We start from the raw sequence: 19,277 nt of genomic DNA, 5'->3' as shown, positions 1-19,277 counted from the left end.
CATGTGCCCCTGCTTTTTTTTTTAATTTTTTTTTTTCAGTGAACATTGCCAAGAATATAAACACAATCTCAAAAATCTCAAGCCCAGTTGGTTGGAGTTTTATTTCATCACTTAGCTGCTTACTCTAAGCAAATAAATAATAATGGTAAATTTTATATTTGCATGTGGCATAAACATGGAAGAAATAGAAAATATTTTATATTCATGTTAGTAAAACATGCTAAATGCTTACCCTTGATAGGTGATCTACATATATATATCCAACACTGCAGTCGAGTTTTACTAAGCCAGCACTGTCTGTTACTTCACAGTTTATTTGTTTCTCTTCCTAAAAGGAAAAATGAAACAACTGGCTTAGGTAAGAAGGAAACCCGAAGTTTATAACATATGTTAGAAAATGGTTTTTTAAAAGAAAATCATCCCTGAAGAATTTGCTCTCCTGGAAGACTTTTTTTTCTGTTTACTTTGGGGATAAATAGAAATAAAAATAAAATTTATAAATATGTAAATAAAAATTTATAAATATGTGTGTCCATGGATACACATATATTGGTATATTTTAATACTCATGTAAATTTTCCACAGAATACTTCCTGGACCTGTAGCTTTCATCCCTGTTTGTATTCTCTATTTAATTCAAGATCCAGTTCCTTGAAAAACCTTGAAGCAAGGAATTAAGGAAGTTCATATTTCATTGGCCTTCTTGTCTGAGATGTGAGAATGTGACAAAGTATATAATTGTAGTAACGGTCATCACAATTAGATATATATAGTCAAATATTCAGAGAAACGTATATAAATATACACTGTTAGCTATATACTGTAGATGTATATATACTAGACATGTATATATACTATATATACTATATAACATATCACATACACTGAATATTTGACTTTTCTCTCATACTATTGCAAATAGGCTGCCGATGCTCTAGAGAAAAGGGTAACTTATTTCTGAGGAGTCAAAGACCTCTCTACATGTCCTTGGTTTGAAGAGATGGCCTCTGGATAAGATAGGCATCAAAAGAGAAAGTGACAGGCTTTTCCCTTTGAAATCAACCTTATTAATGCCTGGATGATGGATTTAAGTGTTGACGATTGAGGCATGGTGGTAAGAACAGGTCTCTAGGTGCTTCAAACTCTTGTAGGAAAAGAGAAATTGCCTGTGATCTGGTTGGCACCAAGATGTCAGAATTTGTGGAAGACTGCTGGTTGTACGGTATTTGTTGGAAGTTCTTTGGGAACAATACTGGGCATGTGAACTTAAAATGAAGAGCAGTAACTATGGGAGCCCAGCTTAGAGGACCAATATTGCCTGTGCAGGGACCCCAGCCAAGAAGAGCAGGATTGTAGCACCAAATGAGCATGTCATCTGTGAGAAAAGCAATGGCACCCAAACAGCTTGCTTGGACAATTGGACAGTTGCGTCTCTCACACAGTAGCATTTGGAAGCAGGAAGCTAACTCTTTTGATCTCAGATCCCAAGGAACTTGCCATTTTGATCAGGAGCATGAACGAAGTCTCAAAAATCAATGGAAGCTTGAGTGATAAGTCTGCATCTACCCCAAATATTTAGGCCTAACATTGATGAAATGGAGTATACCATTTACACTTTAAAAACGAATGCGACTGTGGTTTTCGAAACTTACCAGATCTAAAATCTTAACGAAGTAAAGACCGGAGGGGAGTCTGATGTGCAGAGTCGTTTCGTACGCATCATCTCCAGCATTAAACAAGGACACGTTCAACATCAAGGTCTTCATACTTCCAACAGCAAGATAGGTCTTATTTTCATGTGGCCTGAAAATTGATGTTAATATTTAGTTCTTGTTTGGGAAATAAAAATCCCATCTCCTCGTTTATCCTGAACATACAATACTAATTTAGAAAAACACCATGGGGAGATGATCTCATGCAAGTAGATGCAAATTCATGCTCGAAAGAACTCAAGTTCTCATGTTTCAGATAAATTCAGCCAACTATTACCCGGGAAGTTTGTTATTTTTAATTAGTTATAATTAAGCAAATCTGCTTTACATTTTCTGTTTCGCTTCTTCTATACTTTAACAGATTTTTCTCATATTTCACCGTATTTTTTTTTTTCCAGAAGTGAAGATGTTTATTTCTTTTCTTTCTTTACCCTTGGAAAGACACTGAACTAGCTGTTGCCCAGACCGAAGGGGGATATGGGGAGTAGTAGGAGAAAAGGAGAAGAGAGAGACTACCTCCGCCAGAATAGAGGATGTTTCGGTGGAATGAGCACAGCACATGAAAAAGACCGCTAGGCCCAGCAAGTGGGGGCCACTACAGTCCGTCGTGCTACCTTCAATGTCTTAAGGCAGGCTGGCCACCTCTACCAATAACCAGACCAAGTTAAACACAGAACTGCAGCCATGCTTCATCGTCCCGTGAACTGGAAAGAGAAGGTTGCTGTGAATCTAGACATAGGAGTGAGTTCAAGTTCTGGCTCTGGCCTAGTTCTTTTGGGTGGTAGGAGGTCATTTAGCATTTTTAAGCCTCAGTCACCATCTGTAATAGTAATAATTACTACTCTGAAGGTTTGGCTCATGCACAGTCCACGAAATCCACAGAAAAATACCTTGATATATAAAAAACCTGAGGCTTAAGGAACTGATTCAAAGTATCACAGCAGGAATGTTCTAAAGTCTCAAGGTAAATGTCTGCACGGCCCAGTCTCTCTACCAATTAGAGAATTAGAAGAGTCAAAGAAAACTTGTACACAATGATTCTATAATCTCTCCTTAAAGACAGACATTCTTAGATATTGAGTAATTTTTAACCAGTGAAGGATGTGACCCAAGGCAAAGCATCAGGTGAGGGTAATCATAACAATTAGAAAGGTAAATATTCACCTAGTACGAGAGAAAGTTTCCCCATGTTTACATTGTATCATTCTAATCAACATCTGTATAGAAGATTAGTGTTTGGATAAACTAAACATATAGTCTGCATTTAATAGTTATTGCTGAATTGATTTCAAACAAAGCGTGTCTGGGAACAGAGTTTAAGAACAGGTTTCAAAATTTATGCTGTGAAGACACATGAATGACTGATCAACTGTAATTGAAAGCTCCTATGTAATCATGATATTCATTATTCCAGATACAAAAATAAATTCCCACCCTTATAGAGCATATACAGTAAAGGACAGATGTATAAACAAAATTTAAACAAATATTGTGAATACATGGAAAGGAGTTGTGAATAAGCAGCTCTGGGAAACCAAGGCAGGAACCACTTTTGCCTGAGGGTAGGAAAGGCATGTTGCTTCTTTTTTTTTCTGCCATTCTGATTATTTAATTTTAGGAGTACTTTTTTTTTTTAATATAAAGGTATGAAAACTTCATGATTGAACATGACTTAATGTGGATTATACCCTTAACTGATTTCTCAAGTCCTCCTTCTCCAATCCAGTTTTCACGCTGCCAGGGAGGGTCACTTTACAGAAAGCAAACTGAGAAACTTAACAGAAACCCATGGGGGAAGGGAAGAAAAAAAAAAGGTTAGAGTGGGAGAGAGCAAAAGTACAAGAGACTCTTAAAAACAGAACAAACTGAGGGTTGATGGGGGGTGGGAGGGAGGGGAGGGTGGGTGATGGGTATTGAGGAGGGCACCTTTTGCGATGAGCACTGGGTGTTGTATGGAAACCAATTTGACGATAAACTTCATATATTGAAAAAAAAAAAAAAAAACAACTTGATAACGTCATAGGCCCACTTAATGTCCTCCAGCGCCTTCAAGACAGAGTGCTAACTTAACTAGCACAGCACATGAGGCCTCACTACTCTGCACAACTCATTCCTTTGCTTGAGCCATACTTAACTGCAAACAGGTATCCAAACACCTGCATTCTGTACCTTCTGTGAAGCTCTCTCTCTGTCTTTAACACCTTCCCTCTTCACGTCTCTGGGTGATTTGTTCATGTTCAAGACTCAGTGAAGTGTCAGTGTTACTAGTTCTCAGAAGTTTTTCCCGTGGATACTCAGTGCTAACCCCTATCACTCAGCACTGCATTCTAACAGAAGCAGCTTCTCCCTCTCCCAAAGCACACTGGGCACCCCTATAAGAAAGTATTTTCACATGGTTTGGTGTTTGTCATCACTAGAATAAGTTCTCCTAGACAGAAGATGCTAAATCATGATTACCACTGCTTTCTCAGAGCCTGCAAATGTAACTAGTGTTCAAAAAATATACGTGGTATACAACTGTATCAAACATTTAAAAAGGACTGGGTAACACTAAAGGAAAGAGTGGAGAAAATTCTGGATACATGTTTGTAAAAAGTTCATTAACTCATCATGATAAATTCTACCAAGTTACAGTCATGGTTCTGTGTTCTGTGAATTCTAAGTGTTTCATTAAGTAAACATCTACTACATTCACATGATCTGTACCCCATCACACAACTGACATTGTAGTGGCAATACAATTGTTGAATTGACCAATACATTAATGGCAAGATCAATACTGGAAAGAGTATGATTTTTGAGAATTATTTTTATGAACCTCGGAATGGGCAAATTTTAGACACTTCTCCGTATTCTTTAACTTCAAATGGTATAGCTCTAAGAAGTTAGACAGTTCACTTATACCTAAAAATTCTTCCCCTCTCATCCTAATTTTTTCTTCATTTTACACTTACTTATCACGATAGTACAAAGAGAAAAATATGCATATCCTAAGAGCACAGCTCAGTAATTATTATAAACTGAATGCATTGAATAAAGGAGCACCCACATCAAGAAGACATATTAACGGCAGAATGGGATATTCTGCCCCCCTCCCTTCCAGTTATTGTCCCCACCCATCATCTTCCTTTTATTAGTATCGACTGGCTTTGCCCAGTTTTTTATTTCATGTAAGTGGAATCACAGAGAATTTTTAAATATCAGGCTTTCTGTACTTAAAATTTTGCTTGTAACATTAATTTCTATTGATGCATGGAGTTCTAAATGGTTTATGCTCTCTGGTGTATACATTGCAGTTTGTAAATATACCACATTTTATTTACCCATTCAATTATCATTGGGAATTTGGGCAATCCTAGTCTGGAGCTATTGTCTTTTGGTGAACATATAAATATAATTCTTTTGGGTTAGTCTGTCTCTGAGCAGACCGCTATAGTTTGTTAATCCAGGATTAACTCTTGAAAATCTCCAAATCTGGTTAAGTTTGGCAACCAACTTAAATTATACCAACAAACTATATTTAATAAAATATAGGGAATTATAGTGTATCAATAAATTAAAAATGTACCACAGAACTGTCATGTAAAAAGCCAACATCCCATGGAGTACGGTTTCAAAAACTGCCTACAGGCCAAATTTGGGCCCCTGTCTGGTTCTGTAATAAAGGTTTACTGAAATACAGCCATGCTCATTCATCTGTGGCCACTTCTGCACTATGATGGCAGAGTTGAGTAGCTGACACAGACCTTTGTCCCACAGGGCCTAAAGTATTTACTATCTGTCCCTTCATGGAAAAAGTTTGCTGGCTATACCACAGACCAATCTGACTGAGAAATACCATTAGTTTCAAAATAAGCATACAACATAATAGGACTATATTTAAAATCTGTATTATTCTGGCAATAACAAAGGCTTTGTTATTTCAGATGGCATCAGATGCAGCATCAGAGAAAACAATGCCCCAGACCTCATAATTCCTTGGTTGGTTCGGGAGACATTGAGGAGAAGGGAATGAGGAACATGTTCATACGTAGCATTTCTAGTTTCTAACCCCTGGGTTTGAGAAGTTGGAGCTTTTCTGCAAGGATGTGTATCAACTAAACAAAACAGTCACTCTAAACCATGGCTACCATTTCAGGTGGGAGAATGCCACTCTGTGGCAGCAGGCTCCATTTTTCCCACCATGTTAGGGAATGCCTGTGACTGATCACTCTTAGGGCGTAAACCTTTGTGTTACGTAAGTACACGTCTGCTTGGTGGAGCTGTTAGAGGGCAGAGAGGGAAGGTGGGAGAACACGGCTGCCCTACGTTACCCCCCACTGCTCTACAGTCCCGTCACAACTACAGGAGCCTAGGAGGTTCTAAAAGTAAACTTCAGCTTGACATTAAAGTTTAATTAAGACTTGTAGAAGAGCTGCCTAGAAATAGACATTTATAAAATATTCTGGCTTGTACCCAAAGCATTAGTCACTGAACACCTTTGGGAAAGAAGTTGGCACTTAGACAAGCAACAGAAGGTGAAAGTACTGCATAAGCAGCTAGGTTCCAAGACAACAGCAAATTAAAGAGAAACACAATGTTCACATTTCAGCGGCTAAACTCCTGGTTTATTTTCCATTTTTAAGCTATTTTGCCACATTACCATAATTACAACTCTACTCTCTTTTTTTTTAATATACATCTTACTGTATCTTGATTCATTAACAAGGTGCCGTCAGAAAGATACCCACCAGCTTTTTATGTGAGACATAATAAAGGACCAGGTGCACATCTGGAAGTGCGACAAGGCTGAACCAGAGCTTTCCCCAGGAATCGTAGCTCATTCTTCATTAAAACGTGCATAATGCACACTTGAAATTTACAAAGCAGCCGAGAACCCACATAATTTAAACAAATCAAGGTACTGTGTACATACAGAATCATAACTTAATAAGTGAAAGAGGAAAGATAGAAAAATGATGTATTTCGGCACAAGGCTCTATTTTCCCTGAGTATTATTTTATTTTATGAGAAATCCTCCTCAAGTCTTAGTATAATGAATGCAGTTTGCCTTGATAGAATGAATTAATGCTTCATAGCTAACGTGTTTTTAATCAAGATGTTAGAACAAAATCTAATTGTAAACTGATAATGTACTTGTGTCAAGGTACAGGACTCATTTATTTTTGACAAAAACCTAGCCTGCAGCAAGTGGCCTATAGGTCCATGTGACAAATCATCCTCTTTTTCTCTTTACTACTGACTTCAGGAAAAAAGAAAATACTGGAAAATTCTCATCAACCACAAATATATCAGTTAACTGACATTTAAGAAGATTGCATTTGAATAGGGGCAAACTCATTGATGTCCCAAGAGGTACAGCAGAAGAACACAGATTGGAAGATACAGTTAGTAATTAGCATGTTTTCATGTATAAAGCATGTAATTCATCTTTCTAAAACTCTGAGATCAGTGAAGCATATATTCCTACCATCTCCTTTTTAAAAACAGACAATTTTGTTAGACTTGCTCTTTTGGGGACAAACAGCATAGTGGCAGATGCTGTGCATTGCCCAATGTCCACCCAACAGTAATTTTCCTTCTTAGCTGCTAGAAGAACCCCAGATTATTCAGGCAGAAGGCTGTATTCCATTGAAATTGCAGAAGAGAAGCCCCTAGTTTAGCTTCAGGGAATGAATTATGATTGATCTAGGATGGTCACGATGATTCCATTCTCCTTCCACCAGGACAGATTCAGGGATGAGCATGTGACAAGGTCTCAATCAGAAGAAGAAATCTGTAAAGATGCTTCCCTTCCTAGAAAAGCAGCCTCAAGTGGACCCAGAATTTTACTCTTGCCCCTTTTCTCTTGTTGGGAATCTAGGTGCTGCTACGTCCATGGGGTGACCATGAGGGAAAAGCTGAGAGAACTAGAAAGATAACCATGCATGTCCCAATTTTGCTAGCTGCCCATTTAATCTGCAGCCACTTTCTGCTTTACTTATTTTTAATATTTATTTATTTTGGGGAGAGAGACAAAGCATGAGCAGGGGAGGGGCAGAAAGAGGGGGGAGACAGAATCTGAAGCAGGCTCCAGGCTCTGAGCTGGCAGCACAGAGCCCGATGCGGGGCTTGAACTCACAAACCGCGAGATCATGACCTGAGCTGAAGTCGGATGCTTAACCGACTGAGCCACCCAGGCGCCCCACCACCTTCTGCTTCTTATGCAAAACAATTAAGTGCCTTCCTTGTTTAAGGCACTATTCATCAAGTATCCTTACTTGCAGTGAAAAGCATTCCTAACTGATATGAATGCACTTGCTCAGGAAAAGCTACACCACTTGCCTGGGACACTTGACTGAGGTAGACAAGGGAAGCAGTGTCATTTGTATCAGTAATCTATATGAAAGGCTGGATTTGAAACAGCCTATGTGATGGCTAATACTTGCTATGAGATTTGTGATCTTGATAAAACCATCCTTGTTGATCATTTTGCAGTGCAAGTCCATTTGATTGGAGTTTATTGTCCTGAGAATTTAGACATTCGGGGGAAGCCTCCACTTAATGAAGACATGAGACAGAGTGTGCCTGTGTGCTATATAGTTTGCTCTAGGCAGTCTGCTACCACAGTCCTCACAACTCATGTTCTTTACTGAGGAAATAAATGCGTTTAGCTAAAGCAGGTTTCTAGCTCTGAGGCACATGAACACCGTTAGTATCAGTGGAGTTATATTCAGGGGAATGTATAGAACGAGTGGTCACGTGTGCTTACTATTACCAACAAGGGAGAGGGGACTACTAGGTGAGAGAGGCATACTTCTGTCTGATAGCATAGAATTTGTTATAATGCAAAGCAATTTTCAGAACCCTTCATTGTGGGCCTAAAAGTTAATTAAGAGTTTTCATTTGAAAATTTCTCAAGTTATCATTTACCTAACAGAAACAGCCTTTAACTTTCCTAGTTGGTACAAAAGATGTGGGACTTATACCTTACACTGGCATCCTTGCCACCTCAAACCTCGTGAAACTAACAAATTCTGACCCAGTCAATCAGTGGCTTTCTTGGGACATAAAGAGACATTAAACTTTGGGCAAATAACCAGTACATATGTGGAAAATGTTTAGGATTCTTTGGCACTATTTCATTTTATCACCAAACTAAAACTTTTTTTTTTTTTAATTAAAAATTTTTATGTTTTTTTATCATTTGAGAGAGAGAGAGAGAGAGAGAGAGAGAGAAAGCATGTGCAGGTGACCCAGAGAGGGTCAGAGGGAGGAGAGAATCCCAAGCAGGCTCCTTGCTGTGAGTATGGAGCCTGAGGCAGGGCTAGATCTCACAAACTGTGAGATTATGGCCTGAGCTGAAATCAAGAGTCCAAAGCTTAACCGACTGAGCCAACCAGATGCCCTAACTTTTTAATCAAAGGCTGTACGTATGCCAACAGCAATGTTATCAACAATAACTGTTAGGAACCTTTATGTATTCCAGGCTTTGTGCTATGCCCTCGGTTTGTATCACTGCATTTTATCTTAAAACAACCTTGTAGAGTAGGTATGATTTTACTTTCTTATCAATGAGGAAAGAGGTTTACAGAACTGATAAGGCTTCTCTAAAAAGGTCATTCAGCTACTAAATGGTAGATCCACTTGAACCAGGTTAGTTTGACTCCGAACCTGAAACTCAACTACAACATCCCTGCCCACATTTTAGTTTGATAAGAAACACTCGTAGCCCTATGACTACTGAACATGTCTGGCCTGGCACCCATAGATTCCTATTTGGATGGTGTGTGGCCTGGAAAACTCCATTTCTCATAAGCATTACAGGTGATTCTCATAAAGGTGACTCAAAGGCCACACCTTCAGAAACACTGCCTTATCCTTCCCTGGCTGCTGTTTAAAATCACAATAAACTTGATAGATTTCAAGAAAAATGATCAAATTAAAAATGTAAAGTAGGTAATATAATTTATTGTGAGAGAATATCTTAATTCAATAAGATGTACTTTCATTCTTCAGGAAAGAAGCATCCATATCCATGGTGATATTTTCACATAAACTTCAACGCCCCATTTTTTCATCGGCCAGAGTGGTTGCAGAGAAAGGTGACAAAAGGGACAATGGGAGTGTCTGATTTATGAAAATGAAAACATGACTTATTTATAGCTTAGATAAGAAGAGCTGTGTGGGGGAAAGCTTATCAAAGGCCGGTGACAGCAAAAACACTAAGAAAACTAAGCGTTTGACAAAGAAAATAAATACATGAATGGGAAGGTTGTAAATTATTCATCTAATAACTCAACAAAGGCACCACATTACATGCTGGGGTACAAAGTAGTTAGTAGTCATTGTTTTTGGGCTCTTTGAACAGCTAATCTGGATAATTTAAGTATAAAGTCCAATTATAAATCAAATAGGTTAGGGCTTCTTGGCCCTCAACTGTGGATGCTCAAGGCTATACTGGCATTGACTAAGTGAAAAGAATTAATTTATTCTCTGCCATATGTGATCCCACCCCAGCAGGGTACTCAACACTGTTTGTCAACCTTTTTACTCATTCCTATCCCATTTATCCTAACAGCTCGTTTGAATCTTTTCCCATTCCCTTCAAGTTCTCAAGTCTTTTCTCAAAGCCTTCGCTTTCCATACATAAACTCCCTTTATATCCTGGCCATCCATGAATTCTCTGCATTTCCCTTCCTTCCGCACAGAGCTCTCTTAGTCTTTGTCAAGCACCTTTTCACAATTTCTTAGCTCAGGGTAAGGAGAATCTTAACTTCTCTCTAAGGCGAACTCCTGCATCTGAGTCTGACCGCATTACATACTGTTTCCTTAGGCCCTTGCTCTGTTCTCAGCAAACATCCATTAGTCACCTGTAGCATTCCAGGCACTGTGTTAGACACTGGGAGCACTGGGATGAAAAGCCAGAAACCTGCCTTGATGCAGCTCACAGGATAGCGTGGAGACAGACAGTAATGGTGGTGAGCCTAAGTGCAGTGGGACCAGGGTCACAGGAGGACTTGGGTTCGGGTAGCTGGAGACAAAGGGGGCTTTACCTAGAAAAGAGCTGAGATTTATAAGGTAAATAAGAATTAATCAGGTAGGTAAGTGGGAGAAACAAAAAGATACAGAGGCTCAGGGAAGCATGCAGGGCCAAGCAACTCTGAAGTATCCTGCCATCAATGGAAAAAAGTCCTGCAGCATTGCTAACAACGCTAGGGAGTTTATGTCAGAAAGCTCACACTCTGGAATCACCCCAGGTAGAGGAACTAGAATACAAAACCAGAGGCCCAAAGGCCAGAAAGTGGGAAAGCCTGGTGATCCAGGGAGGATATTGAGCGCCTGGTTTGGATCAATAGTGGTAGAGATAGAAAAGTAGGACAGATTAACAAATACACCTTTAGGTGGTAGTATCACAGAACTAAGTAATTTATTGTGTTTCAGGGATAAAAGAGAAGAATGCAGGCTGAGCTCCAGGTTGTTGGCCTTGGTAACTATCGGTGTGTCATTGGTAGACAGTGACTGGGTCCCCAACAGGACCTGTCTTAGTGGACAGTTGCCAATGTAGGTGTGGGACTCTGAGATACTGAGCAACAGCAGTGTAGACAGGCCAGGGGAGGTCACAGCTGTGGGCAAGATTACCCAGGGAAAATATGGGAGTGTGAGAAAGGGGTGAGAGAGAATGGTCCAGGAACCCAGGAGAGCCAAAAGCATGGATCCTCCAAAAACAACTGAGAAAAAGCTAGAGAAGTAGGAGCAGAAGGCGAGTTCTATGGCAACATGGAACTTAAAGCCAAAGATGTGCAAAAGGTGAAGTGAGCGGCTGTCAGATGTTTCAGAGGAGAGTTCAGGTCGAGTCTGAAAAGTGCCCCCTGGTTTTAAGGACATTTCTCTCTTGGATTTAGTCTTTCCTCTGCCTTTGACCCTCACGCGTGTTCATGTTTTTCCATGATTAAATAAATAAAAGATTTCATCACTACATAAAAATTCTTCAGTTGAAACTACTCGTCCCCAGTATATTATTTTTCCCTTAAGACCTGACTGCCTACTACTGCAATGAAATTCCCATCTCACAATTTGCCAGGGACAGCCTTTTCTCACCCGCCAGTCCCGTTCTAAATGCCAATTCCCATGACCTTTCCTCAGGCATTGTGGTATCTGATCTCTCTACAAAATTTTACGGGATTAAATCCCTCTTTCTATATTCTCCATTGGCTATTTCACGATGGGTTTGGTTCTCTTCTTAGTTCTCCAAAGATACCTCTTCAGTTTCCCCCCAGGGACTTGCTATTCTTGTTAAGATCTTTAAATAAAGTCGACTCCTCCCCAACTTGATCCTTGGTTCTTTTCTCTGAAATTCCCATCTCCACGCATCTCCCCACCCCCGAGCCCCGCATGCTCACAAACTGCTAATGGGAGAAGACTTCCAAATACAATCCTGAACTAGATTTTCAAGAGGAAAGCTGCATATATGGAAATCGCACCAGATTCAACATGCCCCAATTAAACTTGTTTCCCTTCTATCCCTACCTCCACAAAATCATTTACCGTTTTCCTGTCCTGCCACTGATTCCTCTTTCACTTCCTGTACACAGTGAGCCTTCAACCTAAGTTTAGATTCTCTCTCTCTGGTCCTCATTTCTCCTATCTTCCCTCTAGTACACAGAGCAATTTCCAAATAAGGTATTTAGATGGGATACAAAGTTGCAGTGGCTTATTTCCCATGATAAAATAGTAAAAGCAAGCAACCTTTATCTAATTTTCACTATGTCTTGTGGAGGCATGATTCTTGGCATGATACATGTATTTTCTTTTTACTGTCCCCCCATCCATGAATTTAGAGAAACAAAGTGGTTTATTCCCTTTCAAATGTGTCATATATACATTTAGGTATTTCTTTTGTTTTGTACATCAGTCTGACTTATGTAACCAGTTTGTGGATGATTAAAAAAAACTAATCCTTATGTTAGTGGATGTTAGCCCGTTTTGCCACCTAAACTCTATTAACAGGCACTTACAATGTCTAAAACATAACTACAATAATGATAACCCAAGGCACAATTAAATCCTGAAATATCTCCTGAGTGGTCAGTAAAAGATTAAAACCTTGGTGCTCACATATTCTCATTCTTTCAAAAAGTGGTTAGCTCTGAGTATATATGTTCAGGGAGGGATATACAGACCTCTTCATCTCTCTCAGCAGAATGTTGTTCAATTCATTGAATGCCTCTAATCCCCAAGGATTAGTCTCTTCAGAACAGACAAGCACACACCCGTTACCCATCTCACTGAGGAACAGGAAACTACACTTACTTAAAAAATCCAATTCTCCCAGAAACCTGTAAGTCAGCAGAGCAATTTTGGTGGGCACAAAATCTTGCAAAATTTATCTGGAAGTAAAACAGAACAGTATTTTTTATGTTAGTTTAATAAGGAGGTATGCTTCTATGCTTTTTTTTTTTTTTTAGAAAGAAATTGCCATCTGTAGTACACGAGAAAAGTGAAAAAAAATTGATGAACACCTCATTTTGCCCCTTTTGGAGTTTGATTTGAGAATTAGTCACAGTTCCAATGACAAGTAACTGCAGGACTAAAAGGTACCAAGTTCTTCCAACAGGTTAACATAAAGCCTAGATGTGTTAAATGGAAAGATTAGTGTTTCTTCTACAATTGCTATAAAAAAAATGAGTTTAAGCAGACTGAGGTAGTACCCTAGGTAGGTATTTAAAGCCTGTGCTGCCAGGGTGTCCTTCGCCGAATTCCTCTCAATTTTCTGGTGCTACCGTGTGATCCCACTTATGACTAAGAAGCATGGCATGCACTTTTCACAGGTGATGGGAGGTGAGCCTCCATTTAGTAAAAACAGCAAAATGTAGAAAGTTAGAAATTTTACTGGAGGACACCTGGAGCTAAATTAAATGATAGTCTATCCTAAGGGTTCCAGAACTTATTTAACTCGGAACATTTTAATAGGACCCAGAGATACTAAGAGGTACATGGGAAGACCTGAGGTCTAAGATAGAGGAAAAAGTGGAGAGAGATAAAAAGGAAGCTAAGAGGAACAGGTAAAAAGGGAAAGATGCTGAGAGAAATCTACCAAGTCAGAGAAGGAGCTAGGTTCATTAAATGGGAAATGACTAGCATGTTGTCAGATAGGGTGTCAGACCACAGACTACCTCAGCAGAAGGGAAGTGTAAATCTTTCTCTAAATGATGAGGTAAATGTGATATTTTTCCTACCACTTTTACTTGTAAAGCAGGTTGTTCTAAAAATCAAAATGCAGGGTATTCTAATTTCTCTTTAACATTTATTTACTTTTGAGAGAGCGAGACAGAGCATGAGTGGGGGAGGGGCAGAGAGAGGCGGGGACACAGAATCTAAAGCTCTGAGCTGTCAGCACAGAGCAGGATGCGGAGCTGGAACCCACGGACTGCAAGATTATGACCTGAGCCGAAGTTGGATGCTTAACCAACTGAGCCACCGAGGGCCCCCCAAAATGCAGATTATTCTAACGTAACTATAAATTGCTAAGGTTTTGGCTTGTGTACTTACAATATTGAATTTTTCATTATTAAACATATTTAAAAATAGTTGATATTGACAATTGAAGTTCAAAAGAAGAGTGAAAACACTGATTTCCACAATTATATTCATAAGAGTATCAAGAAAACTTGCTCTTAAGTTATGTTCATTTGATCTAGTATTCTAGAGAGCAATGATTGTAATCTCGAATATCTTCAGGTGACTTAAGGGCAATTACTCTAAACAGGATATGAACCAGCCCTTTAAATGTCAAAACATAAGAGACTCTTAAAAACTGAGAACTGAGGGTTGAATGGGGGTGGGAGGGAGGGGAAAGTGGGTGATGGGCATTGAGGAGGGCACCTGTTGGGATGAGCACACTGGGTGTTGTATGGAAACCAATTTGGCAATAATTTTCATATTTAAAAAAATAATAAATGTCACTTCTGCCTTTTACATTGTGTGCCATTAGCAAATGCTTTAAAACATGCCTCCAAACATCCTGTTGATGACACTGTTGGACAGTAAAGGTCCGAACAACCGGATTCCTGGGAGTAAACAATCTGCCAGTGAAACGGAGCTATTAGGGGATACACTAGAAAAAGCAGCCCACTGGTTAGAATGCAGGATCCATCTCAAAATGCAATGGGTCCTGGGATGTGGCTAAAAAGCCTATAGTTGAATATGAAAGTATCAAGGAGGGAAAATTAACATCTCATGTATATGGGAAACCATTTTTTGAACTAAATGCATATGGAAACACACTCAGAGCTCAATATCCTAAAGGGAATATAAAAAGTAAAGAAAAGTGGAAAATAAGGCACAGCATAAATCTCTCCGTATATTAAGAAAATTGATTTAAAAATTTTTAAAGAATTCAGAAAGAGAATTCATTTCCCCAGAATTATGCAATATTTCAAAAACTGAGTTATATGCACATAATGTTTGGAACAAAGGAAAATATTCTTACCGTTTTTTCAATTCTGTCTTTTTCTTTCTTTTGCTGAAGAATTGGTTGAAGTGGGGGGAATTCCTCTGTACTTCGTTTACTGATGACGTGATGCCCAAGGTGGTAAGCAGCTTCAATCTGAATTGGGGTGAGAATGTCCCGCACATCTTTCTAAGGGAATATAAAACCATCAGTTAGAAATCAGAATAAGCATGTGAATCAAAAAACATAGACATAAAGCTCCTCTTTTCTTGCATTAAGGCCAAACATAGGAAAGGTAAACAAACTATTTCCCCTTTCATCTAAATTGTTAAAATACATTGAATGTGGGTTTTTTTCCACATTCCATAAGCATTTATGTTTATTGGAAAAGACACAAAAAGTGTAAAAATAGAAAAAAACCTATCCATCCTGTAATAGTTACATAGTTTTACATTTGGACATACTTTTGTGATATTTTCTTGGCATACCTGTCTTCACCTGACATTATATCATAAGCTTTTTCCATTACAAATTCTTTGTAAATCATTTCAAAGAACTAATCAACATTTTAGTCTATTTAACATTTCTGTGTAGCAGACCTGTAGAAATAAGAGATCTCTCTCAAGTCTTATTCAAGTTTTCTTTTTATATCTCTCAGTAACGTTTTAATTCAATGTGATTCATTTGATTTTACATTTATTATTAAATATATCATTTTCTTTGCTATTATTTGTGGAGCTTTTCCAATTATATTTCTAAATAGATTATAAATGGTATGTAGGAAAGTTATTTCCTGTATTTTCAGTTAGGCATCCAACTTCAGCTCAGATCACGATCTCACAGTTTGTGAGTTTGAGTCCCGTGTTGAGCTGTCAGCACAGAGCCTAGAGCCTGCTTCAGATTCTGTGTCACCCTCTCTCTCTTCCCTTCTTCCACTCATGCTCTATCTCTCTAAGATAAATAAACATTAAAAAGTTATTAAATTATTTTTTTATATGATTACTCACTAGCCTCCTCATTAAAAAAGAATATACTACAGAGGGAGTAGTCAGGATGGCAGTGTAGTAGAGGGACCCTGGGCTAGTCTTGTCCCTTGAACACAGCTAGAGCAATATCAAATCATTTTGAACACCTAGGAAACACCTAGGAAATCGATCTAGGGATTAAGAGAACAATCTTCATAATTTGAGGTATGAGGTGCAGAGACGTGAGGTGAGGTGGGGGAAAGAAAAGCTATAGTGCCATGTAGGGTAGGGAACCCTTTCTGCATAGGAGGGAGGGAGGGAGGGAGGGAGGGAGAGAGAGAGAGAGAGAGAGAGAGAGAGAGAGCGCGCGTGCGCGCAGGAGCAAGAGAGTGTGAGCATCCCATTGGGTTTAGGCAAAAAAAAGCATTCCCCTAAAACCAATGACTGGGGACTTGGGAGGAATGGACTATCACAAGTTTTTGCCAACATTAGAGCTCAAATTCTGAGGTTCTGGAAGTTCGTGCCATTCACCGGAGTTGATCTAGGAGGGTGTCAGTGCTCCTGGGGAGAAGGAGGGTAGAGGCCCCTGAGAGTGGACAGAGTGGTATGGGGATTCCCTGGGTCACTCTGGGAGACAACATTCTGCTTCCTGGAGTGCATTTGGAAGGATATATTTCCTAAGGACAAAAGACCTGGGTGGCACCTTTGAGTAGCCATTCAACAGCAGGGGATAGAAGCATGTGCAGAAGGTAGATAACTGGTTGCAGCTCTTTTCTGTGCTTCACCATAAACTCCAGGCACCTGCACAGCCCTGCAGCTGCTTTTCTGGGACAGAAAGTCACCAGGCACAGCACTGCAAGGCTCTACTCCAGAGAAGAGGAGTGTAATCCTTTAAGATTTAGAGTTTTACAACAGCCAAATTATGGAAAGAGCCTAAATGTCCATCAACTGATGAATGGATAAAGAAGATGTGATTTATATATACAATGGAATACTACTTTGCAATGAGAAAGAATGAAATCTGGCCATTTGCAGCAACGAGGATGGAACTGGAGGGTATTAAGCTAAGTGAACTAAGTCAGCCAGAGAAAGACAGATACCATATGTTTTCACTCATATGTGGATCTTGAGAAACTTAACAGAAGACCATGGGGGAGGAGAAGGGGAAAAAAAAGTTACTAAACAGAGAGGGAGGGAGGCAAACCATAAGAGACTCTTAAATACAGAGAACAAACTGAGGGTTGATGGGGGGTGGAGGAGAGGGGAAAGTGGGTGATGGGCATTGAGGAGGGAACTTGTTGGGATGAGCACTGGGTGTTGTATGCAAGCCAATTTGACAAATTATACTAAAAAAAAAAAAAAAGATTTGGAGTTTTGAATCCCAGCCGCGCACTAGAACTAAAACACAGAAGAGCTGTGGCGCCAGGCATGTCAATGGCCCAGGCACAGACGGGTTGAGTGCAAGGATCTGATGGAAGTCTGGGGCACAGGAGGGGAGATTGTGTGCGTGTCTGTAAGGGTTTCCTGAACAGTGGCTGGTGAGAGCTCCCAGACCTGGGGACTAGAAAGCAGAGTAACACCATCTTCCCCCCTGCCTACCAGCAGGGTTGGACTTCAGTGAGCAACACAGTGCCCCCAGGGGAGGGTGGAATCACTTATACCAAACCCCACCCCCACCCTGCAGGAGCATCTTTACTAGGTCAGCTCTGTGAGCCTGCACAGCCGGCCTCTCCCCCAGAGGACCAACGTAAACACTCCAACCAAGTCTACTGATCACAGAGTACTCTAAAGTACCAGTTTCAGTTCTGGTGGAAATAGGAGTAGGTGTTTTGTTGTTTTTTTTTTTCCTTTTTCTTGTCTTTTTCCTCTCTTTCTTTTTTGGAATCAGGCTTATAGTTTTTTGTTCCTTTTTTTTGATCAGGCTTCTTTTTATTTCTTTTCTTTCTTTTTTTCCCATCTTTTTTTATTTTCTTTTTCTTTGGAATCAGGCTTCTAGTTTTTTGTTTGTTTTCTTTTTTATTCCTTTTCCTTTTCTCTTTTTCTGGATGAGGTTTTTTGTTGTTGTTGTTTTTAAATCAGGCTTATTTTAACAAACAAATCAAAACACACCTAGTTAAAGATCCAAACACTCCCTAGTGAAAGCAAGGAGGAACTCTGCAGAGGACTGATCTGGGAGAAAGCAGCAGAAGCATTTCACACCAGAAGCATTTCCTGAAGCACCATGCTCTAGACAGAGTATAACCCCTTCTTAATATAGCATTACACTTAGGAGCAGAAAATACAACAAGCTTTCATTAACACAAAAGACAGAAAACTAGATAAAATGACAAGACAGGGAATTCTCCCCCAAAGAAAGATCAAGAAGAAACACAGCCAGGGATGTGCTCAAAAAAGGTAAGTAATATATCTAAGTAAGAATTTAGAATAACAGTCATAAGAATACTAGCTAGACTTGAAAAAAAGCATATAAAACACCAGAGAAACACTTGCTGCAGAGAAAGAGACCTAAAAACTAGTCAGGCTGAAATAACAAATGCTATACCTGAAATGCAAAACCGACTGGATGTGATTAAAGGATGGAGGAAGCAGAGGACTGAATAGGTGATATAGAAGATAAAATTATGGAAAATAATGAAGCTGAAAAGGAGAGGGAAAGAAAACTGTAAGATCATGAATACAGACTTAGGGAAATCAGTGATTCTACAAAGTGCAATAACATATGTATCATAGGAGTCCCAGAAAAAAAAAAAAAAAGCAGGAAAAAGGGATAGAAGGTTTATTTGAACACATTATAGCTGATAACCTCCCTAATCTGGGGGAAGGAAATAGGCATTCAAGTCCAAGGGACACAGAGGATTCCACTCAAAATCAACAAAAACAGGTTAACACCATGACATATCATAGTGAAACCTGAAAAATATAAAGAAAATCCTGAAAGCAGTTAGGGACAAAAGGTCCTTAACCTTCAAGGGTAGACACATAAAGTTAGCAGAAGACCTGTCCACAGAAAGTTGGCAGACCAGGAAGGAGTGGCATAATATATTCATCATGCTAAACAGGAAACATATGCATCCAAGAATACTTTATTCAGCAAGGCAGTCATTCAGAATAGAAGGAGAGATAAAAGGTTTCCAAGACAAGCAAAAACTAAACCAGTTCTTCAAGAAT

The 19,277-nt window shown here is 39.3% G+C and overlaps 1 protein-coding gene across 1 annotated transcript in view; it reads right to left on the bottom strand.

The window, feature by feature from the left end:
• Positions 1 to 19,277, bottom strand: part of ITGA4 (integrin subunit alpha 4) — a 92,898-nt gene that overhangs the window by 14,080 nt on the left and 59,541 nt on the right. The window contains exons 16-19 of the mRNA XM_025933182.2: positions 15,184 to 15,333; positions 13,005 to 13,081; positions 1,653 to 1,803; positions 233 to 328 (exon numbers count right to left, since the gene is read on the bottom strand). Coding sequence (XP_025788967.1) covers positions 233 to 328; positions 1,653 to 1,803; positions 13,005 to 13,081; positions 15,184 to 15,333 — 474 coding nt within the window. The remainder of the gene's footprint in view (positions 1 to 232; positions 329 to 1,652; positions 1,804 to 13,004; positions 13,082 to 15,183; positions 15,334 to 19,277) is intronic.

Source organism: Puma concolor, chromosome C1 (assembly GCF_028749965.1).
Source record: "Puma concolor isolate L17-30 chromosome C1, mPumCon1.1.hap2, whole genome shotgun sequence".
Taxonomy (NCBI): Eukaryota; Metazoa; Chordata; class Mammalia; order Carnivora; family Felidae; genus Puma; species Puma concolor.
Note: the sequence above shows the minus strand (reverse complement) of the source record. Positions and strands in the feature narration are given on the sequence as shown.